Source organism: Mustela lutreola, chromosome 11, assembly GCF_030435805.1.
Source record: "Mustela lutreola isolate mMusLut2 chromosome 11, mMusLut2.pri, whole genome shotgun sequence".
NCBI lineage: Eukaryota > Metazoa > Chordata > Mammalia > Carnivora > Mustelidae > Mustela > Mustela lutreola.
This window is the reverse complement of record NC_081300.1, coordinates 82,936,808-82,964,324: the sequence shown is the minus strand read 5'-3', so window position 1 is coordinate 82,964,324 and position 27,517 is coordinate 82,936,808. Positions and strand designations below refer to the sequence as shown.

At 50.0% G+C, this 27,517-nt stretch overlaps 1 protein-coding gene and 1 long non-coding RNA gene across 2 annotated transcripts; one reads left to right on the top strand and one right to left on the bottom strand.

Moving 5' to 3' along the window:
- Positions 1–397: 397 nt before the first annotated feature.
- Positions 398–6,613, bottom strand: LOC131811858 (uncharacterized). Its single transcript, XR_009346140.1, has 3 exons — positions 6,524–6,613; positions 1,217–1,346; positions 398–862 (listed from the first exon to the last, which is right to left on the bottom strand). It is a non-coding gene; the product is annotated as an uncharacterized LOC131811858 (long non-coding RNA).
- A 58-nt stretch (positions 6,614–6,671) lies between these two features.
- TCHP (trichoplein keratin filament binding) lies at positions 6,672–21,779 on the top strand. Its single transcript, XM_059139989.1, has 13 exons — positions 6,672–6,816; positions 8,258–8,451; positions 9,265–9,475; positions 10,056–10,112; positions 12,601–12,669; positions 13,356–13,529; positions 14,436–14,548; positions 14,726–14,792; positions 15,712–15,884; positions 16,671–16,752; positions 18,409–18,594; positions 19,170–19,313; positions 20,496–21,779. Exons 2-13 carry the CDS (start codon positions 8,258–8,260, stop codon positions 20,526–20,528), a joined length of 1,503 nt encoding a protein of 500 aa, XP_058995972.1. The 5' UTR covers positions 6,672–6,816; the 3' UTR covers positions 20,529–21,779.
- Positions 21,780–27,517: the final 5,738 nt, after the last annotated feature.

Genomic DNA, 27,517 nt, shown 5'->3' with positions numbered 1-27,517 from the left:
TGGCTCAGTCAGTTAAGCATCTGCTTTCAGCTTAGGTCATGATCCCAGAGTCCTAGGATCAAGTCCCAAGGGGCTCCTTGCTTGGTGAGGAGTCTGCTTCTCCCTCTACTCCTCCCCCCTGCTTGTGTGTGCTCTCTCTCTCTCTCAAATAAATAAATAAAATCTTAAGAAAAAAAAACAAACTTTGTTAAGGGGGTAGGTACCAAGTTATATGTTTTTTGTTTGTTGTTGTTTTACCATAAAACAGTAATAAAAAGAAAAACTTAGAAGAAAAAAAAGGAAGCCCAAGCTATGGGGTTAGGCCCCACAGATGGGCTGATTCCGTTTCTGAGCTCACCATATCACCACCAAAAAGGAGATCCTTCTCTCTTCCTGCCCTGTGATGAACACAGCCAGCTGTGTCAGGGGCCTTCCTCCTGGTGGGAATATGGCTGCAGCAGCATCCTGGGTCTCCTCCAGAGAGGACAACGCCCAGGAACCTCCTCCCATACCCAGCAGACCTCCCCTGAAGCGTCTTTGGGCAGAACTGGGCCGCACGCCCCCTCCCACACAAGGGCGTGGGTCCACTGCTGTTGGTTTAGACACATCAGGATTTCCTCCTGAACCATCCAGCAGAGGGTACTCCACCAACAAGGGTGCAGCTTGAGCGGGGAAACGGACAATGGCTAGGAATCGATCACAAACCCAGGTGTGCAAATAAGTAACAGTTTCCCAGCACCTACCTTTCCGAGAGGGGGAGCCGAACCCAGCACTTCCAGAGGCAGGCGCTACGTGGAAAATTGTCAGTTATCGGGGCCGTTGTAACACCAACAGTGATGATTTGTCAGGTCCTGACACTGGGCCAGGCTCTGGGCTAAGGCAGCTGTTAATAACAAACTCGTGCTATCATCCCCATTTCACAGATGGGAAAATTGAAGCTCAGAGATACAAAATGATTGAGAGCTTCATGGAGGCTCCTTCCTTCCTATTGGCTTGGTCTTGAAAAATAAAAGGAAGACCAAAAACAGTGCCATTCCATCAAAGGGATATATTCTAGCAGCTGGAAGCAGGCTGAACTACCAGAGGGCTCTGGATGGAAAGTTCTGGAACATGACTGCATTTTGCAGCAGCTTCCTCTGCACATAGGAGCAGGGTCTGAGGAGCTCACCTGATTTCCAGATGGAGCATCACTGGTCATGGGAGGTCCCCGCCAGGGATCTGAAAAGGGCGGACTTACCTGCACAGGTGTCTTTCAGGACAATGATGTCCACACTGGGAGGAATGAAGTAAGCATGTGCCATGCTTGGGGCGCCTGGGTGGCTCAGTTGTTGGGAATCTGCCTTCAGCTGGGTCATGGTCTCAGTGTCCTAGGATCGAGTCCTGCATTGAGCTCCCTGCTCAGCTGGGAATCTGCTTCACCCTCTGACCCTCCCCTTCTGGTTATCTCTCTCGATCTCTCATTCTCTCTCTCAAATAAATAAAATATTTTAAAAATGAAGCTATTCTAAAATAAAGTTTACTCAAAATATGGATGAGCTTCCAGTTACATATATCAGTCCCCTGAATGATCAGTACAACAAAGGGAACACAGTCAATAATATTGTAACAACTTCAGCAACAGATGGTGATCACACTCCCTTTTGTTATGTATGTGATTGTCCTGTCTGAAGGCTATATTGTACACCTGAAACTAACGTGATATTGTATATCAACTCTACTTCAATTAAAACTTTTTTTATTTTTTATTTTTTACTTTTAAAGATTTTATTTTTTACTTTTAAAGATTTTATTTATTTATTTGACAGAGAGAGATGGAGAGAGAGCACAAGCAGGTGGTGCAGCAGGCAAAGGGAGAGGGAGAAGCAGGCTCCCTGCAGAGCAGAGAGCCAGACATGGAGCTCGATCCCAAGACCCTGGGATCATGTTTGAACCGCAGGCAGATGCTTAATCGACTGAGCCTCCCAGGCGCCCCTCAATTAAAACTTTTTTAATTGAAAAAGGGCACATGGGTGGTTCAGTCCGTTAGGCATCTGCCTTCAGCTGGTCATGATCTTAGGGTCCTAGGATCAAGCCCTTTGACTGGCTCCCTGCTCAGTGGGGAGTCTTTCTCTGTTGCCCTCTGCCTCCCCACCAAAGTGCCCTCTCTCACTCTCAACTACAAACAAAATCTTTAAAAAGGTTTTTAATTAAAAAGATAAACTGCCCCATCCCTGACCAATTACATCAGAACCTCTGTCTCGAGGATCAAGCATAGGATTAAAAAAAAAATCTCTCGGGGCGCCTGGGTGGCTTAGTGGGTTAAGCCTCTGCCTTCTGCTCAGGTCATGATCTCAGGGTCCTGGGATCGAGGCCCGCATCGGGCTCTCTGCTCAGCAGGGAGCCTGCTTCCCTTCCTCTCTCTCTGCCTGCCTCTCTGCCTGTGATCTCTGTCTGTTGGATAAATAAATAAAATCTTAAAAAAAAAAATCTCTCTAGGTGATTCAGACCTATAGTCCAGGTTGAGAGCCATTCACCACGAAAAGTACTTCATAAAGCCTTAAGCACGATGGAAAGGCAGGTTGTTAGGATTCACCAACCTTGTATTATTATTAGTATTTTAAATTATACAAGTATCAGTGACCAATTGTAAATTTAAAAACCTAGGGACAAATAAAAATTCAAATCACCCTGAATTGTGCCCCCTAGTGATTTAGTCATTGTAGTTGGTGAATGCTTTTTTATACTTTCTTTCCCCTAGATATCTACAGTTATGATTATTTCTATTCTTATTATTAAGACACACAACTGGGGGCTCTCACAGGCAGCCCCATAACCCCAGGGTCTGCTGCAGCATCTGTCATTTTCAGGGAGGATAGTCCCAGTGAGAAGAGAGAAGCCAGAGGAGTGGCTGATTTTGAAACCCCATGAAAACCCAGCTTCGACCAACGTGCCTTGGCAATGCCACCTACTAATTGAGGGCCTGGCACGGCCTCCAGTGCCACCACCCTTCAGCCAATGGGGAGCGGCTCCCATGTTGTCATGCCATGTCTCCAGCCCTCTTTTCTCCTCTTATGCTGGGACACCCAAAGACACAAGTCCAAGAATAGCCTTCCTCATGGCACTGGCCCAGGGCCCAGCACGAGCAGCATCCAACTGCCAAGCCTTCCCCTCTCTGCCTCCTGTGGGCCAGTCATCAACCTGTCACTAAATATTTAATACTGAACTCTTTAAATGGCCCAGCTGGTCCACATCTGCTGGCCTCTTTTAAGAGCTACACCTGCAAGTTGCAAGCTCCTGGAAAAGCAGTCTGAAGAGGGAACACAAGCACCTGGAGGTTGCATGTGAATTCCCGGTCGCACAATCCTTGCTTTGTGACCTCAAGGGAGTGGTTTCACTGCTTAAGGGTCTCAGGTCCCTTAGGTACAGGATGGAGGCGGGACTCCCACGGGCTGGAGGGAGGCTTAAGGGAGGGAATACATCCCAAAGCGTTTGGTGCATGATATTCAAATAACATTAGCTCTGTTTTTCTTTTTGCTTTCTTTCTATGTTATGCTTCCCTTTTCCTTTTGGAAAGGAGGAAGGGACTCAAAAGCAGGGAATCTACTCATTCATTTGCAACAAATATTTATGGTGAGCCTCCCCTGTGCTGGAGGCGGGGAGGACAGCAGGGAAGGGGGTGATCCCTGCTGAGAGGGCCCGGGGGTCCTGGAATCAGACAGGGTGGGGCTTCTACCACCTTACTTGAGCAAGGACACCATTGTCTGAGGCTCATTTCAGACAACTTTAAAACAGGAATAAGGTGCTCCTGTTGCACACAGTGGAGTGTGCGACTCTTGATCTCTGCGTCATGAGTTCAAGCCCCGAGATGGGTGTAGGAATTATACTTTAAAAAAATAAAATCTTTTGGGGTGCCTGTGTGGCTTAGTTGGTTGAGTGTCCGACTCTTGATTTCAGCTCAGGTCATGACCTCGGGGTCCTGGGATGGAGCCCTGCGTTGGGCACTGCGCTCAGTGGGGAGTCTGCTTGAGGATTCCCTCCCTTTCCCTCTGCCCCTCCCCCTGCTCCTGCACACATGCAGTCTCTCTCAATCTCTTTCTAAAATAAATAAATCTTTAAAAATGTTTTAAAGAAATAAAATCTTTTTAAAAAGTAGTAGCATGGGAACAACAGTAAAATATCTCACAGGGGTCCTGAGAAGAACAAAGGAAAAGATACTTGTAAACATGCTTAATGAGCTGCAGGAAGCTATGTAATCATGAGGGTAGAAGCTGATTAAGTGAGGGCCGGTGGGGATGGCTGCCCAGCAGAAGAGGCCCAGAGAACATGGCCCGAGGGCCACACCAGTCAAGCCCTAGGCCCTGAAGTCGCACTAGTGGAGGCTTTTTGGTCCTTTAAGGTAATTATTATACAGATAAGAAAATCAAAGTCCTGGGGAGCAGAGGGGACTCACTCAAGAGGCACAAAATCAGGACCTAAGCCAGGTCTCCCCCTACTCGATTCAGATATTTCTTCCTCCCCCCCCACCCCAATTCACATATTTCTGAAGTTCCTACCACACTCAGAGAGACCCACCAATAAACATTCATGTATTGGGCTCGTTTGCTGGGTTGGCTGACCCCCTGGGTATCTGCCTCCTTGGCCTGTTTGGTGGGCAGGGGCGATACAATATGGAAAAGAGGCCATGATCTTGGCCAAAGAGGTAGGGACTAACAGGAGGGTAACCCTGGGGAATCTCATGCATGGGGTAGGGCCGACCCCGAGTCAGCAAGAGTCAAGTAAAGGGAGATGGGAAGAAAGTACTTCCCGAGATGTACCAGGTAAACAGGGCCTGCGTGCTCTCCTTGGAAACCTTCATTTCATCTCACAAGGGCAATGCTAAAAAACTGCTCTGCTGATACTCTTGTTAAAGGGTACACTGAGGCACATTAAAATTTCCAAGCGTTTATTAGGGCATATATTTATTTATTTAAAGATTTTATTTGACAGGCAGAGAGTCAGGCGGAGAGAGAGGAGGAAGCAGGCTCCCCGCCGAGCACAAAGCCGAGCACAAATGCAGGGCTCGATCCCAGGACCCTGGGATCATGACCCGAGCCGAAGTCAGAGGCTTTAACCCACTGAGCCACCCAGGTGCCTCTATATTGATTTTTTAAAAAAGAGTTTATTTATTTATTTGACAGAAAGAAATCACAAGTAGGCAGAGAGACAGGCAGAGAGAGAAGGGGATGCAGGCTCCCCGCTGAGCAGAGAGCCCGATGTGATTTGGGGCTCAATCCCAGGACCCTGAGATCATGACCTGAGCCAAAGGCAAAGGCTTTAACCCACTGAGGCACCCTGGCATATATCGGTTTTAACTGAGTAGCACCAAACCAAAGGTGGGTAGGAGCTCTCCTCCAGCGGGCAGGACCTGGGGGAGAGGCTTTTTACAGAGAAGAGGCAGAGGCAAAGCAAGGAAATCGCTTACGCAGTTGCCTTATTTGGGAAAGGCCAGATTCTCGGATTCTCAGTTTTAAATTTTCTCAAATTTCTTGTGTGCAGCCTGGCTTGATTCTGGTTTAGGTTTTGTTTGCTTGCTAGGCTAGCAAGGAACCAAAGCTGCCTGGTTTAATGGTCTCTCTGTTCCATTTCCTTACTGCTCTCATTTCCAGAGAGAAGTGACCTGCCAGAGACCCCAGAATTGGCTTGGTGGAGGTTGGAATAGAGGCCAAAATGTTCAACAATTTGCTTTGCTGCACCCAGAAAAGAAACTAGACAAATGAATAAGAATGAAGGGAGGAATTAAAAGAATTCAAGAAAAATGGGCAAATGAAAGAGGCTGAATGAGTGAAGTTGTCTATTTTTTTAAGGTAAATTTATGTATTTAAAGAAAAAATTGGGGGCGACTGTGTGGCTCAGTCGCTTAAGCGACTGCCTTTGGCTCAGGTCGTGATCTCCGGGTCCTGGGATGGAGCCCCCATCCGGCTCCTTGCTCAGTGGAGAGCCTGCTGCTCCCTTATTGTCTCTCTCTCTCTCTGTCAACTAAATAAATGAAATCTTAAAAAAAAGAAAAAGAAAAAATTTTAAACTAAGTTTTATGCCCAACATGGGGCTTCAACTCACGATCCTGACATTCAGGAGTTGCAGGCTCAACCAATGAGCCAGGCGGGCGCCCCTTTATTATCTTTTTCATACATAAAACAATACATGTAACATAAAAAGCCAATAGAATGAACACCCTTGAACTCACCACCAAGGTAAAGACAATAACCAATAAATGTATCCATTTAGGCCAGCGGTTCCCTCAGCTGGTTGCACGCTGTGTGCACCTGGGGAGCTGAGACAACCCCTGACAAACTGATGGGACTGGTCTGGAGTTTGGTCTGGGCATCTGGATTTATTTATTTTGTCTTCTTTAAAGGCACCTGGACTTTTAAGACCTCCCCAAGTGATTCTCGCGTGCAGCCAGGCTTGAGAACCACTGACTTGTTCCCCTGACCTTCTCTCCACCTCCCTACCCTCCACCCCGGGCAACCCTCACCTTCAACCCCCAGGTAACCACCGTTCTGAGGAGTAGTGAGGATTCCCTTACCTTCATCTTTCCCCGTTTCCGGGACGAGCGACGTTAGGGATTGATCTCCCGCCTCCCACGAGAGGGCGCCAGAGGAAAAAAAAAACGCAGCCTCCTTTCTCTCCGCGCGTTCGGTATCGCGCTGGAGGCGGCTTGGCCCTTGCGGCACCCCGTCGTCCGTCCGTTGCCACGGGCAACGAGCGGGGAAACGGCGGGCGTTGGTGCAGCGCGGCCGGCGGGACTTGCTGGCCCTGGTTGGGGCATGCAGGAGCTTAGCGGGGGCACTTTCCGGAAGTTCCAGGGCGCGGAGGAACGTGAGTCGGAGGACGGGCTCGGCCAGAGCCGGCGTGGGGGTCGGGACTCGGGGAGCCCCGCCGCAGTGGCCACGCGCTGGCGGGAACCGCGGCTGGCGTCCGGGGACCCGCAGTCCCTGCGCGCTCTGGGTCCGACGCCTTGCTCTGCAACCCCGTTTGTCGTCTGTGGACGTTGGGGCTGTGAGAAGGATGGGACCTATCTAGGACCGGAGTCTCGTTTCTTGATTTTTGGTGCAAAACTTTTCCGCGGGCGGCTTACAGGGCAAGGAAAAATTTAGGTGCACCTTGCCACAGTTCCTAGACAGGTTGTGAACTGGCAGCCGCAGGCTAAACTTGGCCCATAGATGTGGATTATTTTCCCCCAGCTCTGAGCACCGAGTCTGAGGCTTGGCCTGGACCCAGACCTATCCGCCTATTCAACAGACGTTCCGTAAGCACCGTCGTAGCCAAGCACTGTGTAGACCCTGCCCATCTTGGCAGCTCTGGGCTTAGGGAAGGAGGTGTCTAGAGTGAGACTGCTCTCAGCTTTCAAGTCTCCGTTGTGTTCCCATTTTGCTCGGTTCGATTCCTCTCTGGGTCTCAGTTTCTCCATCTGTAAGTTGAGGGATGTGTCCTTCATGCCAATCCAGAACACTTCCAGCTGTGACCGCTGGTCTGGGACGCTCCCTGGGGGTTGCCAGAGCCAGGGCACATTGGTCCCCACAGGCAGCCTCTTGCTGTCTACAGAGCCCAGGCCTTGGTTTGACACTGTCATGAAATAGGATCCCGGTCCTTTCATTTCCTCTGCTTCCTAGCTCTGTGATCCTGGGCAAGCCACTTCACCATTTTGTTTTGTTTTTAAATTTTATTTATTTTTTTAAAGATTTAATTTATTTATTCGACACAGGGAAAGATCACAAGTAGGCAGAGAGGCAGGCAGAGAGAGAGAGGGAAGCAGGCTCCCCGCTGAGCATAGAGCCCGACGCAGGATTCAATCCCAGGACCCTGAGATCACCACCTGAGCGGAAGGCAGAGGCTTAACCCACTGAGCCACCCAGTCACCATTTTGAGCTTGAGTTTGCTCACCTGCCAAATAATGGAGTGATTTTAACAATAAAAAATAGTTTGGCACATATATATGTTCCTGAAATCATTATCCCTGTTACTTTGTGAGGAGCGTTGAAGTCCCCAAGTGTTTGGACCAGTATTGCTAGGACGGGTTCCCTGCCTTCATCTGCAGCATCCTCGATGGTGTCTGGCTCACAGCTGGGTACAGTCCAGGCTTATTTAAAGTGATGATTTGCAAAGCATTTGATAAATGCTGCTGCCTGGGGGCCTGCACTAAGACTTTTTTGATACCATTGGTCTGGAGTAGGGTGATTCCGGGGGCAGCCAAGAGGTGAAGACCACTCATTAGGGGGCTGCAGCAGGCTCATTTTCCTACCATTGCCATTCTCCTCAGATGGCACTCCCCACGTTGCCCTCTTACTGGTGCAGCCGGAGGCTTCTGGACCAGCAGATGGCCCGACAGCGACACCGAGAGCAGGAGGCCCGGCTTCGGCAACAGTGGGACCAGAACAGCCGCTACTTCAGGATGTCTGATATCTGTAGCTTCAAACAGGCTGAATGGAGCTCCAAGACCTCCTACCAGCGGAGGTAACTACAGTGACTTTAGGGGGACAGAGGCAGGAAGCCACTTGTTGGTCAGGGTGTGTGGCTTTAAGAACCCAGGGGGTGGGGGTGAGGGAGTGGCTTAACAGCACGTTTTCTGGAGGAATTTGCTGGATGGCATAGGTTCCCTGCATGGTCATGTGTTTCCAGTTGAAAACTGAAAAGAAAGATCATCAGTGAAATAATATATTTGCATTGAAAAAGAGAAAACAATAAGAAATATATGTAGAATCTGGGTGTCTCCGGGTGACCCTTTATCCCCAGAGAGAACCACAGTTAACAGTCTGATGCAGATCCTCCCGTACTTTTCCCCAGCTGTGTGTGTGTATAAATTACACACACACACACACAAACACACCCATTGTTACAGAAATAAATGTAAAAAACATGGAAAGTAAAAGCGTAGGCTTTGGAGTTAGACAAACCTAGATGGAAATCCTGACTGTGTCACTTGCTGTGTAAATGAACCTTGTTTCCTCCTCTGTGATGTGGGGCTACAACAGAATCCACTTTTTAGGATTTATGGTGAATAGGAAGCCATCCATGTATCTAGTACCTGGTACATGGTAATTGCTCAAGTGTTAGCTACTACTATGACTGTGTGCATATGGGAGACCACTGTACACTTCCTTATTGCGAAACCAAGCTGCTGTTATGCATAGCGTTCTGTGACCTGCTGACACTTTCCTGGGTCACCACATCACGTCCATCTTAGCCTCTTTGGCCACACAGCAGAGCAGAGCCTGCCGCGGGTGGCTGTCACATGACTGATGTAGGGAGGGCTCCTTCTACCCCCAGCATGTATGCCTATCAGAGAGAGAAGTTGAAGGAGGAGAAGAGGAAGCAGCTGGAATGCAGGCGGGACAGACTCAGGCAGCTGCTGCTGGAGGAGCAGGACCTGCTCGCCAGAGAGCTGGAGGCACTGCGGCTAAGCATGGACTTGCAGGAGGGAAGGATCCGGGAGCGGCATGGCAATCTGAAGTCCGCCCGAGAAGAGCAGAGGAAACTGGTAATGTCTTCTAGTTCCTTAGGAGCCTAGGAGAGTGGGAGTGTCCCTAGCCGGTCAGTGCAGCTTATGTGGGGGCTGCCCCTGGGCACTCTAGTCTGATGATCCTGCCGTTAATGTCAGAGCCTACGGGGCAAGGGGTTTGTGCTATGTTGTTCTTCACGTGTGTTTCTCATGAATCACTTCTATTCTCTTTGGCCCCTTAAATCATGACCTCTGAGTCCATTGCCTTTATTCCAGTCCCGTGGTCCTGCAGAGGCTTGGCAGTACTTGTGGGGAATGGTGAGCCCCAGTCTGTGTATTGAAGCCTGCTTTATCTTGCAACGGATCTGTCACATCTGGGACCCATCTGTAGCATCAGATCTTGGCATCCTTCCATCACCATGTGGCAGTCATTTGTCAGGCTTGTCTGGTTCTGTTCTGGTGTCTCCCAGAGCCAGGGGTGCACGGTGGGCAGGCGGTCTGAAGGGCAGGTGCGGTGACAGCAAGCCCGGGCGCTCAGCCCGAGCTGACTTCTGCTGAGGGTTATCCAAAATGCGAATGGATTTGAGAAGTGACATGAGGCTTTGTGTTTTCTTGACAGATCGCTGAACAACTTTTATATGAACACTGGAAAAAGAACCACCCCAGACTTCGAGAGGTTAAAACCTTTGATTTGCCTCAGTAGATGAAATCATGTTTCCCTTCTTATTTTTCAACTTGCATCTCTTTCTGGGGGTGAAACAGGAGAGAACAGCCACCTGAAAAATGCACCAGGCTGATCTGGTTCGTTTGGTCTTGAGCCAGCACTTACTGAACATTCGCTGCCTGGTGTAGCCCCTGGGCATGTGGAGATTAGGTGGGGTCCCCAGTCTTCAAGAGCTTGCTGCCCAGTGCAGGAGACAGTGGGCAGCTCGTTACAGTGCAAATTGCAGTGGGCTGGGCAGGCCCAGAAAGATGGGGGTCAGAGACACATCTCAGAGGAGTTGCTGGGGTGAAGTTTGGAAGGACATGGGCTTTTACCTGATGGTGTGGAGGTGAGGAAAGGACATTCCAGATTGAGGCAGCTGAGCGAGGATCAGGCCTGAGTGAGTCCACAGAGCAACAGTGGCTGGGAGGTTGCACCATCAGAGAGGGAAGGGGGACTGCAGGAAATGAGGCTGGTGAGGCAGGTGGGCCCAGACCCTGGCCAGCCTTGTGTGGCCTTCTCCTGGAAGCATGGAGATCTTAAGCAGGGGTACAGCGGGACCCAGCTGCATTTTGGGGAACAGTAGCTTTGGTAGCACCATGGAAGTCAGCAGGAAGGGGTGAAGCCAGGGAAGTGGTGGTGGAGGCCAGACTGGGGTGGCAGGAGAAAGGAGGACAATGGATGAGATCTGGGAGCAAGGGAGGGCTGGTCTGGCTTGAGCGGCACCCTTCCATGGAGACGGGGCTCGAGGAAGATGACCTGTGATGTCAGTAATTTATTTCAACTTAAACTTTGTGTCTTTCTTTGGTGGGATGAGTTTATTTATTCCTAATTATATTTGGAAATTGCTAGTTACTAAGTAATGGAGTAATTTGGTGGTTTGGAGTTTTATACAGTAAGCACTAAGACTTTCCTGGGGCACCTGGGTGGCTCGGTGGGTTAAAGCCTCTGCCTTCAGCTCGGGTCATGATCCCAGGGTCCTGGGATCAAGCCCCGAATTGGGCTCTGCTCAGCAGGGAGCCTGCTTCCTCCTCTCTCTCTGCCTACTTGTGATCTCTGTCTGTCAAATAAATAAATAAAATCTTTAAAAAAAAAAAAAAAAAAGACTTTCCTTGGCCATTTGAGGGTTTAGGTTGGTGCTCCAAAATCTTTTACTCAGAAATGTTTATTTAGGGGCTCCTGGGTGGTTCAGTGAATTAAAGCCTTTGCCTTCAGCTTGGGTCATAATCCCAGGGTTTTGGGATTGAGCCCCGCGTTGGGCTCTTTGCTCAGTAGGGAGCCTGTTTCCCCCTCTCTCTCTGCCTACTTGTGATCTCTGTCTGTCAAATAAATAAATAAAATCTTTAAAAAAAAAAAATGGGGCACTTGGGTGGCTCAGTGGGTTGAACCTCTGTCTTTGGCTCAGGTCATGGTTTTAGGGTCCTGGGATTGAGCCCCACGTCGGGCTCTCTGCTTGGTGGGGAGCCTGCTTCCCCCACCGCCCCTCCTGCTGCTCTACTTGTGATCTCTCTCTCCCTGTCAAACAAATAAATAAAATCTTTATTTAAAAAATGTTTATTTAGACACTCAAATTAGGGAACCCTGGGTGGCTTAATCAGTTAAACATCTGCCTACAGCTCAGGTCATGATCCCAGGGTCCTGGGATCAAGTCCCACATCAGGCTCCTTGCTCTGCAAGAGGCCTGCTTCTACCTCTGCCTGCTTCTCCCTTTGCGTGCGCTCTGGTTCTTTCTCTCTGATGGTTTCCCCAATAAAAGCTTTTAGGTAGTGCTGTAATTCATTTTCTGAGCCAAAAGATTCTTTAAACCCAAATCTCTTCTCTCTCTCTTTTTTTTTTTTTGGAAGTAGGCTTCACGCCCAGTGTAGAGCTCAACATGGGGCTTGAACGCAGGGCTCTGAGATCAGGGCCTGAAATGAGATGGAGAGTCGGACACTTAACCAACTGAGCCACCCAGGCGCTACCCCCTCATCCCGAAATCTCTTCTTGACTACCCCCAGATATGTCGCATCTGTTGCTACGGGAGTAGGTGTTTATCCAGCTCTGCAGAGGGAGTTCTGAGGAGCCAGGCAGAAGGCTGAGTCTGTCCTTCAGCCAGCTCCTGCTGCCCTGAGGCCTTCCATACTTTGGAGCAGCCAGAGGTGGTCTTTCAGATCCTGTTTCCATTTCAGTGTCCACTGCCCGGCTCCTGCTCAACCCCAGGGTGCTGGGAGAAAAGTTTATGCTCCTTTGTTACAACTCTTACGGTTTGCTTAGAACTGCCTAGTCCTTTAAGTCAGTAAACACCAACTGGCTGGCATTCGGACTGTCCATGTTGGGGTCCCCTTGTGCTCCCCTGTAAGGTACCTGGGCCTCCCTGCATCCTTGAGTGGGGAACTTAGGGCCACTGCCTGTGAACCCTGCAGCATACGTCTGTCACGTGAGCCAGTGAGGAAGTTCATCTTCTCTTCCTTCTCACCCTCAGATTGAATCAGCCCTGCACAAGGAGCATGTGATAAACTCTTGGAAAATGCAGGAAGAAGAAAAAAAACAGGTGTGGTAAATGGCTTGGGAAATAGTCCTTCGTGCTGTGGTGGGCATGCTGTCTCCAGGGCCTTGAAGTTTTCTTGTTTTCGATGTTAATGACTCTGATCCAGGAATAGACTTGATCAAAGTTGATGTAACATGCTAACACCGAACGGTGGTTGCTCTGACACATATGACAATCCGTTGTGCTCATTCCCAGGGGCAGAGTCACACAGGGGACCAGGGTGGGCCACTGGCAGGTGGAATGCACATCTTAAAGGTCACTGTTGTTGCTGGCTGTCTCTTTTGATGTAATTTGCATCGTAAACTCTCATCCTTGGCTTACGGCAGCCTCTCTGGGAACAAAAGTCCACACCTCTGTGAACCCATAGCTGTGTCTCTGGGTTAATTTTGGAGAGTATTTTGCTGGCTTTTGGAAGGGGAAGGAACCCTAACATTCTTGAGCCCCTCCTCTGTGCCAGGCCCTGTGCTTAGTCTTTCCTCAGTGTCGTCTCTGAGGGAAGCATCACACCCATGCTTCTCACCATGAGAACAGCCCAGGAAGGTGCTTCCTCACCCAGGGTCATGCAGCTGATAAGTGGCATGATGACTTACTCTGGCGCAGACACATCCAAATGAGGAACAGCGGTGGGGACCTGGGTCTTTGCTGGCCGCGTTACAGATACTGACCTGGGTTCCTTTGGGTCCACGTAGCAAGAAGCCACCAAAGAGGAAGAGAACAAACGGTATGAAAATGAGTATGAACGGGTCCGAAGGGAAGCGCTGGAGCGGATGAAAGCAGAAGAGGAAAGGAGGCAGTTGGAGGGTACACTCCAGGCGGAGGCGCTGCTCGAGCAGATGGAGGAGCTGAAGCTGAAGGAGAAGGAGGTGAGGGCATGGTCCTGGCTCCTCTCTAGCAGCTGCCTGTCGTTAGAAAATGGCATTTTAGAAAGCTGTGCTGAGAAGGTCCTATGCGGGGGGAAGGAATGAATCTAAGAAATATAACAATGCTGGGTTTTCCCTTTTCACATGTATTCCCAGCTCTGGTTTTTCCATCCTCCTAGGTTGTATGCCCAGATTCTAGAATGTTCATGATATGGAGAGAGTACTTCTCTTAGGTGTGTTTCCAGAGTGGCTGTGTGAGGACCTTCTTAGAACTTGGATTTTCCAGGGCACTAAGTAGACTTGAATTAGTCTGATGTTCTAGCACACAGCTACACCTCTCCTCAGCTAGCAGGTTGGGGATCTCAAGTCATAAACTGTGAGGGTCTTTGGTTCAGGAGTTCAGGAGGCTCTTTGAGCATGCAGTTGCTCTGAGCTAGATTCCTGGGCTGCGTCTTCCCATTCAGACGAGGGGAAGCCTGTCCTTCCTCAGGCCCAAGTGATTCAGGAAACAGGTCCTTAATGCCCATGATCTGCTTGATGCCAAGCACTGCACTGGGCTCCAGAAACAGCTGTGAGCAGGGCCGACAGCCCTGGCCTGCAAAGCTTCTGGCCCTCACGGCAGGAGTTACAGGTTAAGACAGGTTAAGTTACAGTAAGGCGTGGACGAGTGCAGGGTCCTGTGGCAGCATGGAGCATGGATCTCATCCTTGTCCACAGGCCGGGGAAAGGCTCTTGCAGGAAATGAGTGAGCTGGGCCCAGGGCTCAGAACCCAGAGGTGAGAGGGGTTTCTGATTGCCCCCCGCCAGGCCAGCCCTGTTGACTTGCATTTGGTGAAAATACAGATGAAGAATGAAGGGAGCTCTGATTCTGATGACCTTAACTGGACTTAACTGTCATTGTCACCACAGGCCACCAAACTGAAGAAGGAGCAAGAGAATCTGCTAAAGCAGCGGTGGGAGCTGGAGAGGCTGGAGGAAGAGAGGAAGCAGGTGGCAGCCTTCCGGCAGAAGGCAGAGCTGGGGTGTGTGTGAGCAAGGCCCCCAGTGGCTGCCCTGGCCAGGGGGGCGAGCCTCTCACTCTCCCAGACATGCATGGGTATCCCAAACCAGAGAGGACACATTCTGTAGTAAGCAGCTGTCTGATCTCCAGTAATTGTTTATGAGACACTGAAGGCAGCCCCTGTTTTGTTCATTTCTAGACACTTTCTGAGACATCAGTATAATGAGCAGCTCAATCGGCGTACGCAGCAGATCCAAGAGGAACTGGTGAGTCTGGGTTAGCCTGGCATTTCTTCACCCTCTTTGGAAGATGCTTTCTGTTGCTCAGTAGCTGGATGTGCTCTCATAATAAGACCCCGGGGGAGATTCCGCCTTGCTCAGCCTTACAGTCCCCTCCCCTCCCCAGAGGGGTCTGCCGTGGTCTCCTCCCAGATACATTGACAGGATGCCTGGAGAGATGAGCAGTGGGGTTCTTTAAAAATTGAAGTGGCATTCCTCAGCGTATTTACCTAATGGAAAACCTCATACTGGGAGTGAGCTTGTTCTTTTGTACTAGCTGTCCGTGGGCTCGCTAGTGATGCAGACGGGGAGAGTGAATGAGCAAGCCTGCTTGCCTCCAACCTGGTCTGCAGCAGTCAGTTGGGCCAGGGGTGGCAGCGGTGCTGTGCTTGGGCCGGCACGCCGCTTTTATCCAGCGCGTGTTTCCCGTCGCGGGACCTCCAGAGCCCCCTCGCTCTGCACAGCACTCCACTGTAGCAGTGTGCATCACAGCCCGTTCCGTCGCAGTCGCTTGTGGTTCTTTCTTCTTACAGCATGGCTGCAGTGAGCATTTTGTGCACATGGTCTCTGTGCCTTTGGGTCTCCAGTCTGTTCTTAGAAGTGAGACTGTTGCCCAACAGTGTTCTGGAAAGCTGTGCTGCCAGGCCTGTCCAAGGGCAGGGACATGCGTGTGGTGGCATAGGGGTCTCCCTTGGAAAGGGAAAGCTCCTGGGTCTCTCCTGTGTTGTTTAAAACCGTCCCTAAGTGATTTTATTGACTCTTCCATCTCTCTCTCCGGAACCCTTGGAAGCCTCAGGAATGTCTGCTCTCTGTGCTGAGTGCAGGAAGGAGGGGCTGTGGGAGTGGGAGGCTGGGGCCACAGAAGAGCTCCCATTGCCCCCGTTGTGCTTCCTCGTCCACCCTCCAGGAGGCGGACAAGCACATCCTGCAGGCGCTCCTCGAGAAGGAGGATGAGAACCAGCGCATGCACTTGGCCAAGAAGGAGCAGGCCCTGGCTGACGCAGCGTGGATGAAACAGGTCATCGAGGAGCAGCTGCAGCTGGAGAGGGAGCGGGAGGCAGAGCTGCAGCTGCTGTTGAGGTGAGAGGTGGCACTGACACTCCTAGCCTCTACTCTGGTCCTCACAGCTGCACAGGGACCACGGGGGTCTCCCTTGTGACCAAAATCTCTGCCCTTGCTCAGCTGTCCATAGTGAGGAGCACATGTTTGCTAACAGACCTGGCTTCTGGGGGTGTTTCCCTGAATAAATCATTAGGGTTTAGAGTAAGGGTCTGTTCATTTAAAATTTTAGAAATTTGATGGGAAATTATTATAAACTGTGGAGATGCTAATACTACAGATGGTTCTGGAACCTAAAAATTCATCTAGGAGATTGAAATAATCAACTGAAAAGTCACGTTTACTAAGCACAGATTGTGGGTCAGACACTGCAGAGCGCTTTCCAGTCCTCATCTTACTGAATCCTGACATCCCCAGGACTTAAGGAGGGTGACTCGCATCCTCCACTGCTTATCTCTCATGTGAGCCAGCAGTGACCTCAGGAGCAAGGTGACAGAGCTCAGGCACAGCAGGACTCCTCTCTCTCTCTCTCTGCCAGGGTCCTGACTGCTGCAGTCACCTGGGTGCTGGTCATCACAGTTGTGTTTTTTAAGGAGGCAGGAGCGTGACAGGCAGCCCACAGCACTTACTGGAGGGACAGTATCTGGGAGCTTGTTCGTAATTGTCACCTGTGGAGAGTTGGGTGCAGAAGTTGGTGTGAAGGTTGGCCCCAAAGGAGATGTGTGTGCGGAGCCCTGTGGGTTCTTTTGTGGTCTTCTGCCATCGATGGTGGCAAGGAGCCTGCTATCATCTGCTCTGTGTTCCCAGGGAGGAAGCCAAGGAGATGTGGGAGAAGAGAGAGGCGGAGTGGGCCCGGGAGAGGAGCGCCCGAGACAGACTGATGAGTGAGGTAATCGCGGCTGCAAGCACATACCCTGCCAAATGTTCTGGAACGCAGGTTTCTCTGGTTATCTTAAAGAGACTTGAATTGTCGTTATGAGAGTAGTATCAACTTAGTAGAAAACAATTCGTGAGTACAGGAAGTAAATACCAAGTCACTCAGACCCCCGGCACCTACAGTCACCATTACTTGGTTTCCTTCGACTACTTGGGTTTCTGTGCATGACCTGTGTCTCTGTGTTTTCCCTCATACCACGCTGTTTGATTTCAAGCATTCTAACATACTGTCATGTCTTGGAGCTGTTTTGACAACTGCATATTATATCACATGCGTGTGTTGTAGTTTGTGTTCTATTCCTTTCTTGGGGGTACTCTTTTTTTTTTTTTTTCCCTTCCCCTAATTGTGAGGCATTACAAGAATCATTGCAGTTAACATCTTGGTCCATAAGGCTTTCCGTTTTCCATATTTAGGGTATTTTTTTCTTGGCGTGTGTAACCAGAAGTGGATTCTTAGAGGAACATAGCTGTTTTCTTTGTCGGAGTTAAGGAATGCACATGAGCAATACCCCCATTAGAAGGAAATCTTTTAGGGGCTCCTGGCTGGCTCAGTTGGTGAACTGTGCACCTCTTAATCCTGGGCTCATGAGTTCAAGCCCCACATTGCGGGTAGAGATTCCGTAATTAAAAAAAAAAAACAACAACACACAATTAAAAAAAGGAAATCTTTTAGAGAAAAGCCTTCATTATCCATGTATTGAAAGTTAAAGTGGGGACGCCTGGGTGGCTCAGTTGGTTGAGTGGCTGCCTTTGGCTCAGGTTACGATCCCAGCATCCTGGGATCGAGTCCCACATCAGGCTCCTTGCTCGTCAGGGAGCCAGCTTCTCCCTCTGCCTCTGCCTGCCATTCTGTCTGCCTGTGCTCTCACTTTCTCTCTCTGACAAATAAATAAATTATCTTTAAAAAAAAAAAAAAAGGATGTTAAAGTGGTTTAAAATGGAAATTAATTTTCTGCTTGTCATTTTGGAATCCATGAGGAGTCGGGTTCCCAGTGGTGCTCTCTCACTTTGGGACTACCCATACTCTGCAGTACCTTTTGTTTTCTTATTAAAAATGTTCCTCCTTGTTGTGGCCACTTACGTATTTCCGCCAGGGAGCAAAATTGTTGGGTGTGGGAGGTGGCTTCCCACTGTTCCTGGTTCTCCAGGCCTGACTATGCTCTGGATGTTACCCTGTGGTGAGGCCAGGTCTCAAACCCAGAAGGTTTCTGGCACTATAAGCAGTACATTTAAATCCAAAAGGTTGAGGGGGTGACCCAGACTCTATCTCTGGTCATCTGCGTGGCTTATTGTTTCTTTTTCTAGAACTGATGGATAGTGAGACTCACAACCTTGTTGCTATGTTTTTCTATCCTGGGTAGGGACCTCCATCCCCTCTAACCTTGTTGGTGCCCAGCTGTCTCTCCCTGCCACAGAGTCTGTGTGCATTTTGTGTGTGGTGGGGACAGGTGGGAGGCAGGGCTGACACTGTGTGGGCCACTCCTATGATCTGGACTTGGTTTCACCTGGCATATTCAGCCCTGAGACTGAGGACAAGGCTGGGGCTAGCAGAACAGGTACCTGTTAGCATCACGCTAAAATCTGCTCTTTGCCTTCCCACTGCGGGTAGGTTTTGACAGGAAGACAACAACAAATACAAGAAAAGCTTGAACAAAACCGACGAGCACAGGAGGAGTCCCTGAGACACAGGGAGCAACTGATTAAAAATCTTGAAGAAGCAAGAGAGTCAGCTCGCCGTGAGAAAGAAGAGAGTGAAGAACTGAAATCGGCCAGGAAACAGGAGCTGGAGGCCCAGGTGGGCTCAGCTGGGGGTGGGGTGGGGGGTGATGGAGGGAGGCAGCCTCAGCCAGGAGGATGTGAGCTACAGGTAGCAGACCTCGAGGTGGCCCCTTCCCGCTGTGGCACGGGATGCTGAGACCCGTGACTTTCTTCCGTGGCCTGGCAGTAGGACCTTGTCCGAGAAGCCCACACTAATGGGCTCAGTGCATCTCTTTTCCTTTCTAGCTGAAACCCCAACCCTCCTGATTAGTTCCAGCTTTACTCTAGGTCCTCTGTCTGTGTGGGAGCAAGATTGTCATGCCTGGCCAGCCTCTCTCTTTCCTGTCTGCATCTGCCAGGCTTCGGCTCACTGGGGCACAGTTTATTCAGTTTGGGACCTGATAGGAGCACAGAATGATCTAAGTACATGGGCACACCCAGAGCTTTTGTCTGTCCAGTCTCATAATTGCCCTTCCTTCTTGCGGCACTCGCCGGCACTGTTCCTTAGCTGGGATTGTCCAGCCGGCACAGATCCATGGGCTTCCCCTCGTGATCCAAGGCAGGGCTCCACCCCAGGAGCTTGTCCTGGGTGACTGTGCTCTCGGTGGCCAGGTTGCACAGCGGCAGCTGCAGGCATGGGAAGAGGACCAGCAGCAGGAGGAGGAAGAAGAGGAGGCGAGGCGGGCAGAGCAGCTCAGCGACACCCTGCTACAACAGGAAGCGAAGATGATGGCCGAGCGGGGCTACCGGCCCAAGGTAGGAGTCTGCAGGGGATGGGCCACGCTGCTGAGCCACTACTCGGCCTGGCCTCTGCCATTCCAGGCCTGTTTGTAGCCCTGTGTTCGGCTCCATTTCCCAACCAGTGCCGGTTCTTCCTCGTTCCTCCTCAGTTTCTCCCTTTCTTGGCCAGTAGGGGACCTTAACATGTGGTTCTTCCAGTTCTTATTTGGGCTTGAGATGGTTTTGCTTGGGTCCTGAGTGCTGAGCTGCGGGCCATGTGGCCCCCTCTGGGGCTGGGAGCCATCTGAGAGCCCCGGCGCAGTGGTGCCAGGTCCTGGCTGTGCACATGGTGGAGCCCAGGTTTCCCTTCCTCTCAGCACCTCTACCTGCCCCCTCCCCACTCTGTGATCCTCTCCTCTCCTTCCTTCTTTCCCTGTCTCTCAAAGTACTTGAGTCACCCCTATGCAGGACACCACAGGGCGCACAGAGAAGCAGAGGCTGGCATGCTTTGCCCAGGGAGTTGACAGCTAGAGCACCGGGAACCAAGGGACAGCCCAGCAAGAGTGTCACCCCACTGCTGCTGTACCATGGTCGTTCTGGTCCCCCTGGCACTCTGAAGTGCTGTGGGACCGAGACTGGCTCCTTCATGGTCAGATAACTCTCAAGCCATCGAGGCAGGTAGAGCAGGTGCTACACTGGCAGCAGTTTTGTCCTACACCTACACTGTTTTGTCCTGACTGGCTTGGGCTCTCGAGGTGCAGGGAACAACATGTTCTCAACTCACTTGACTATGGATCACTGAGTGCCCCGGGACTAGGCTTCACAGAGTGCCTGTGGACGTGTTATTAAGAAAGGAATAGGGGCGCCTGGGTGGCTTTGTCAGCTAAGCAGCTGCCTTCGGCTCAGGTCATGATCCTGGGGTCCTGGGATCCAGTCCCACATTGGGCTTCCTGCTAAGTGGGGAGTCTGCTTCTCCCTCTCCCTCTGCGCCCCTGCTCCTGTTCTCTTTCTCTCTCTCTCTATCTCAAATAAATGAATAATATCTTTAAAAAAAAATAAAATGCCTTAGTTATGGCTTAGGGTCAAAGTTTTGTCACTTGTAAATGAAAAAGCCATTTATTTATACTGCGCTTTTAGTTCTTATTTAAGTTGGGCTTCATTCCCAGTGTTCCTGAGATTGCCGATCTTCTCAGACTTGTGTTTTCTTTGTTTCCTCAGCCCTATGGACATCCCAGAATTGCTTGGAACTGACTCCATTGGTACCATAAGCCCAGAGAGAAGGGATGCTGAGGCCTTCAATAAGCAGGCACCAGACAGTTGTACCGCATTCCGGTTGAATGTTCGGTTCAGTGAGCCTCTTCGGGTCCACAGTTAAACAGAGCAAGGGCCTCACCAGATGAAGGTGTTGTGAGTAGGCAGCACCCAGCAGGAAGCCCCCTCCTGCCTTTCATATCCAAGGATGGGGCTCCTATAGTCACACGCTGACAGTGCTGTCACACAGTCCCCTCCTAGACTGCACCTGCGCTAGGAGCTGTGGGGTATGTCCTATTGCAGGGTATATGGTTTCCTGTTGCCTCACGCTAATTGTCAACCTCCAGTGAAGAGTCTCTCTGGGAGAAGTTTCTCAGTTTTTAAACTTGCTATTTTAATTTCATTATTCTGTTGAGAACAGACTCGTAAGTCTTGATGCAGTTTATTTCAGGGTTTATTAATTTAGTGGTCCCCCAAGGATCATGTCTTGTTTTCTGGAAGAAAAAAGCTATGAAACTCTGAGACAGTCTGATGTGCTCCACAGATGCTTTCTGGAAAGGTGGCAAGAAGTGGGCCTTTCCTCCTTCAGGAAACGTTTGGTAGAATTCCCATAGAGAGCCCTGTGTGGGGTGATCCCAGCGTGGATGTTACTGAGCCCCAGAAGGGAGCCTCAAAAGGCCACTTGGGTGGCTAACCTTTTGGCTGACACTTTGGACTCTCGTGTCTTGGGAAGGTCTTGGCAGCATGCAGCCTTCTGGGATGTGTGTGCCCAGAGGAAGGAGCCCTTAGCCTGAAAGAAGTAGATCACACTCAACCAGATAGACCAGAACTTCTTCTTTCCACTGTTCTATCAGTGTGACAGAGTTCTAGATTGATCTCTGCAAGGAGTACAAGATCCCTGCAGCAATAATCATATTTTTATGACTTGTATTTTTTTTTTTCAGATTCTTCCTCTGCGGTTTCAGTTTTATTATATTGTATTTAAGATTGCACATCTCAGTAAATTACAGCTAATTATAGGGCTACATGCCAGGTTATTAAAAACCAGAGTTTATTAGAAAAACTCCTGTGTGTAAGGGCTGCATTGCCTTCTACATCCATTGTGCTATAAAACAAATGATATATTTTTCATTTTCTTGTCTTGAATTTCTTTGGCTATGATCTCCTGAGCACCACTTTCATTATGCTTGCTCGTATTCGCTTCCCCTGTTCAGATGTTCATTTATTGTGAAATAAAGTTCTGGTGTGACAGCAAGTCTTCCTGGCTTTGTTACTGTCGCTTTTAGTAATTAATTGTTGCCAAGTGGGCCCTGTAGAGTGAAAGGTTTGTACTGACTTAATCCACATCTCCTATAGCTTTGCATATTTCCTAGGACTGCTCACATTTTCTAGGCTATGTCAGAAGCAAAACACTCTCTTCGTGGTATTTCTAAAAGTTGGGATGATGACTATTTTTCATTTTGGGTGCTTTTCTGTATTTTACACAGAGAATATAACCTTTGAAACGAGGGAGGAAATGTTTTTTAAAAAACCGAAAAAGGCAAATTCTAGAGATAATTAACAAAACTAACTGACAAAACTAAACAACTGTGCCTCTTTTCCTTAAAGAGATACTTCCTACCGGCTGGCAGGGAAAATTAAGGACTCTTTTCCAAATATGGATGTGGGAGGTTTCTGGTGAAGGCACAGTCCTACGATGGCCTCTGGGGCCTCTATTGAGGCCCCTGGTCTCTGAACAACTTGGAGGGGTATTATGGAAAAAGGCAGTGTTGAAAGGTCATGTCCTGTGATTGCATTTGTATAACATTCTTGAAAGGACGGAGTTGCAGAGCTGAATAGATTCACAGTTGCCAGGGCACAGGGTTTGACTCTCAAGGAGCAGCGTGAAGGAGATGCCTTTGGTGATACAGAAGGTCTGTCTTCACTGTGGTGTGAAGGCAACAGGAACTGACATGTGGATATGACGGCATAGAACCACACACCCACACACACACACACATACACACACGCACACACGCATATAAAGTCAGGACATCTGAACAAGGTCTGTGATTGTGCCGATACCCACATCCTGATCTTGATACTGTACTGCAGTTTGTTAGAAGCTATCATTGGGGGAAACTGAGCAAAGGGCACAGGGGACCACTGTGAATCTATGATTATTTCAAAATAAAACATAATGGTCTAGTGGAGGGGAGGTTTCTTAAGACACAAGGAACACAAACCATAAGGAAAAGATTGATAAATTTGACTACATTTAATAAAATGCTTATTTCAGGGGTGCCTAGGTGGTTCAGTCAGTTGAGCATCCAACTCTTAGTTCTGGCTCAGGTTGTGATCTCCTAGATCATGAGATTGAACCCCAAGTCAGGCTCTACTCAGTGCAGACTCTGCTTGGGATTTTTTCCTCTTTTCCTCTCTCTCCCCCTTAGCCCCTCCTCCTTTACTCACAGGCTCTCTCTAAAAATAAATAAATCTTAAAGAAAAAAAAAATTCCAAACACCTTATTTCAAAAGACACCTAAGAAGGAAAAGATGTGCCACAGAAATGTTAAAGGATGTTTGTAACACAGTAAACAAAGTAAAGGATGTTTGTAACGCTAATGTTCAAAACATTTTTAAAACTCCTATGAAGAATAATGAAAAATAGAACCTAATTGAAAAATGGGTAAACACTCAAACAGGCATTTCACGAAAGAGGAAATCTAAATGGCTAATAAACCCGGAAAAGCACACAGCAATATTGTCCAAGAATGCATAACGAAACTGAGATGCTACCATAAACCCTGTGGATTGACAAAATTTTTTTTAAAGATTTATTTTAAAGTCATCTCTACACTCAATGTGGGGCTTGAACTCACAACCCTGAGATTAAGAGTTGCATGCTCTACCAACTGAGCCAGCCGGGTGCCTCTGGATTGACAAAATTGACACAGCTTTTATATCAGTGTTCATGAAGATGCAGAACAATGGGAAGTCTCACATTCTGCTGGTACAACACTTTGGAAAAAGGGATAAAAACAGCATTACACATTTGGAGATGTACGTTCTCTACAATCCAGGTCCATATATATCTCCCACAGAAGTATAGTCCTACATGTACCAAAAGAAAACCTTTCAGAGTTTTTTAAGAGCCAAGAACTAGAAATAACTGAAACGTCCATCACTAAAATACTAGATAAATAAATCATGTGTATACAATGCATGAATGCTACACAACATGGGAAATCTTAGTAGAGGCATGCACATTGACCTAGCTGACTCACAAGATTGAGGGAAAGAAGAGAATACACCATTAGGGTTCATTTACATGTTCAAAACCAGACAAAACACAGCTCTTACTTAGGTCTGGGAACACACACAGGGCATGGAACCAAAAGCTAGGAGCAGTGAGCACTGAAGTCCAGGGGAAGGAGGGGCCCATGGGGGCTCCTGGGGGGAAAGGCAGTGTTCTCTCTCTTACCTGGGTTGCAGCTACCCAGGCGGTCACTTTAGAATTCTACGTGGATGCGGCAGACGTATTTCTGAATTTAGAGCTCCCGTGGGAGGTGGTGGCAAACAGAAGTGCTGGAGTGAAGGGCAGAGGGTGTGGCCCAAGCGCTTGGGTTCTCTGATGCTCTACCTCCACTATGTCGAGGCCAGGGGGCCCCTCTCTTGGCCCTGTTCATCTGTGAAATGTGGAGAAGGGTGATGTGGATGTGCTAAAGGTAAATAATAAAAAGCGCAGAGCCCAAATGGACCTGTTTTCCTGCCAAGAGGAGGCCTCCCTGCCCCTAGGAAACAACCTGCCTGCACACCCTGGTCCCTGTGTCTGGACTTGGGTAGGATTTCATCTTGATTTAATTGGCAGAAGCAGGTCAGATTCCGGCTTCTAGCCTCCGTGGGGAGCTCTCTCTCCCTACTCTGGGAATGGGTGAACTCCCTGTCCACGCTGTGCTGGGCCCTGGAGCCCTCCTGCTTCTAGCGACAGGTCCAGGGCTGCTCCTCCCAGTAGGGCTGACAGGGTGTGTGTCACCACGGAATCTGTGAGGTCCCTGAATCACGGAAACTGGTGAAATGGGCAACATCCTCCACTCACAGATCAGTCTTATTACTTGAGCAGCAGTTACCGAGAGTTTCAATTTCAAACAGACTGAAAAGGCTGGAAATATTTGTGGCAAAAGTAAGGAGGGGAAAGACGAAACACACATGTTGTCACGTGGATCCTGTTCCTCTAAGCCTGCCTGGGGTGGGCAGGGGACCACACAGACATGGGCATGGACCTTCCTGCTCCGCCACTCCCAGGCAGGAGGAATGGTAGGACTGCAGGGCCACCAAGCCTGCTGCATGTCTCCCTCCCACCTTACCTCTGCCAAAGTCACAGCTGGCCTTCATCCTCCTCTGCTTCCAGAAGCTCTGTCACCTGCCCATCCCTCCAGCCACCTTCCTTGATGGTCCACTGTGCCAGCAGAGCCCCGTGATGAAGAACACAGGCCCTGTCCTCTAACTTCCTGCCCTACCACCAACTGTGCTTTGAGGTCTGAGCCTCAGTGTCTTCATCTGCAAAACAGGGGTAGTTTCAGTCCCTACTTTATGAAATGGTATAGAGCACGGTGGCTGCGCACAGTATGTGCTGGCATTCACTCAGCCCTCATTCAGAAAGGAATAGCTGGGGTGCAGTGGGGAAGTGTGGAAAGGGCCAGGGCCTGGGAAGAGGAGGGCTGGAAGAGGGAAGCCCATAGTTAAGTGTGGAGCAAGGGGAGACTCAGGCCAACCTTAGATCCAGGATCAGAGTGGGGGTTCAAGTTAGACTTCAAATCTTTCCTGTTTGTAAATTGTTCCAGGCCCATGAGCCATATGGGGCTTGCAGGACTCAGCCCCAGCGAAAGGCCATGGCTAGGGGTGGAGTTCCGAGGGGGATGGGTGCAGAGCTGGCTGTGGGGAGGGCAGGACACAGGGGTCCCTGTTACAAGAGTGGGGAATGGGGTGCTTGAGAGGGAAGAGAAGGGAAAGAGAAGTCCCAAAAGACGGGAGGGGCTGGAAGGGGTAAGAAGAGCGATTTTGGAGGAGAGGCGGGTCCTTGGAGATAAGCTGCATTTGGGGGAAATGGGGCAGAGATGTTCCCATCTCTTGTAGTCAGGAAGCTGTGTGGCAAGAGCCTGGGCAGGAGGGAAGATGGAGGTGAGGTGGGAAGGAGGGAGGTTTGCACATGCCTCTCCCTGTCCCTCCTCCCGGCAGCAGCCCCCACTCCACCCCAGGGGAACCTGCTCTGTGTTGAGCTGACCATGCCCTGGTAAAGCTGTGGGGGAGTCTGTCCCACCTCCCATGGCCCTGGTTTTTGGTGGGGTACCTGGCTGGCCGAGGCACAGACCACAGTGTCCTCTGCCTGGCGTCTGTGGGCCACAGGGCCCGGTTCCTCGACATTCCTGCATGCCACCCTGCTGGGCAGCAGGTCAGCCTCGGGTGTTGCTGAGCTGTCCCTGTGTTGAAGCTGCCCCTGCACAGCCCCATGGGTGAGAAAGAACTGCTCGTGGTCCTTGAGAGCCAGCGGACTGTCCTTCTAGGGGTCATTTGGCAAACGCTGGTGGGGTCCCAGCCCCCAAGGGCTCAAGGGTGAGACAGCCCTGCTTGGGGGGCCCCATCTTAAGAGTCACAAGCTGACTATGCCGCGTTTATCCCCATAGTCTCATGTCATGCATGGGCACCCCTCTGATGCCTGAAATGGACCCTGGGGAAACGTGGCACCCCCCTGGTTTCACCTCCAGTGAGGCCACGAGGCTCTGCAGTCCTGGAGTCCTGGAGGGGCAGGAAAAACCAACTGGGTCGTTTTGTGTGTGTGTGTGTGTATGTGTGTGTGTTTTAAGATTTTATTGATTTATTTGACAGAGGTCACAAGTAGGCAGACAGTCAGGCAGAGAGAGGGGGAAGCAGGCTCTCCGCTGAGCAGAGAGCCTGATGTGGGGCTCAATCCCAGGACCCCGGGATCATGACCTGAGCGGAAGACAGAGGTTTTAACCCACTGAGCCATCCAGGCGCCCCCCAACTGGGTCATTTAAGAGAAAGACGAACTGGACTACTGACAACTCACAGGCCCCTCCTCAGCATAACTGCTTGGGGAGTAACCGTCCTCATTCCTGCCTGCTGCACAGGGACATGGTGAGGATTACAGGAGTCAATACCCATCCGGACCCCAGCACAGCACCTAGCACAGTCAACAGCTAATACAAGCCAGTTGTAATTATGAAAAGCAGATGGCCAGGAGGTACATGGTAGGGTGCAGTGGCCTATAGTATACTGCGGGCCAGGGACTCCGGGATCCTGACTGTGTTCCAGCGAGCCATGCTGGGGATGTGATGTGGGTGCCCATGAGAACCCCAGCCTAGGAGGAACCTCCGGGTGTGAGCTGATGTGTATGGGGCCTCAGACAAGCTGGCTCCCATAGTATACTGCATCTCCCCCAGCCTTTGTTGCTTGGAAAGGCATGTGCGATGGCCATGCCCTGCTCCTTCTGTTTGAGAGAAGAGCCCCAAATCACCGCTCTAGAGGAGAACTGTTGGGGACTGAGGGTGGCCCCCATGAACCCAGATATACCCCACCATCCCTGTGGGAACCTTTGCCATGGGCCTTGCTCTGAGAGTTAGAAGACTGGTGGCCTTAAGAGACCAAAGTAACCTACAGACCCCTCACCTGGTAGAGGAGGTGGAAGCAATGTGCCTGGCTGGCTGTCGCTGAACTTGAAAAATAAAAGTTCAAAAATGAACACATCATGGTAAGATCAACGGAGTGGACAACAGAGCGCAGTGATGTGTAGTTTCTTTTAAGAGAGCTACTTGCTAATAAGCAGGAGGGGGAAAAAGGTCTTCACTCCTGTAAATTGACAAGAGCCACCAGGGTGCAGACATATTCACCTCGGTCTCATTAAAGATGACCTTACAGGAGAACTTTCTTGAAACTTTGGCGGAGAATCTGGAAACATCACCTAACAGCCAGGAAACACAGCATTACCACAAA

Excerpts from the sequence above, each read along its gene's own strand:
- TCHP (XM_059139989.1), top strand. The coding sequence starts at position 8,258 with ATGGCACTCCCCACGTTGCCCTCTTACTGGTGCAGCCGGAGGCTTCTG. Across the intron at positions 8,452-9,264 it reads AAGACCTCCTACCAGCGGAG|CATGTATGCCTATCAGAGAG; the intron begins GTAACTACAGTG and ends TTCTACCCCCAG. Across the intron at positions 10,113-12,600 it reads ACCACCCCAGACTTCGAGAG|ATTGAATCAGCCCTGCACAA; the intron begins GTTAAAACCTTT and ends TCTCACCCTCAG.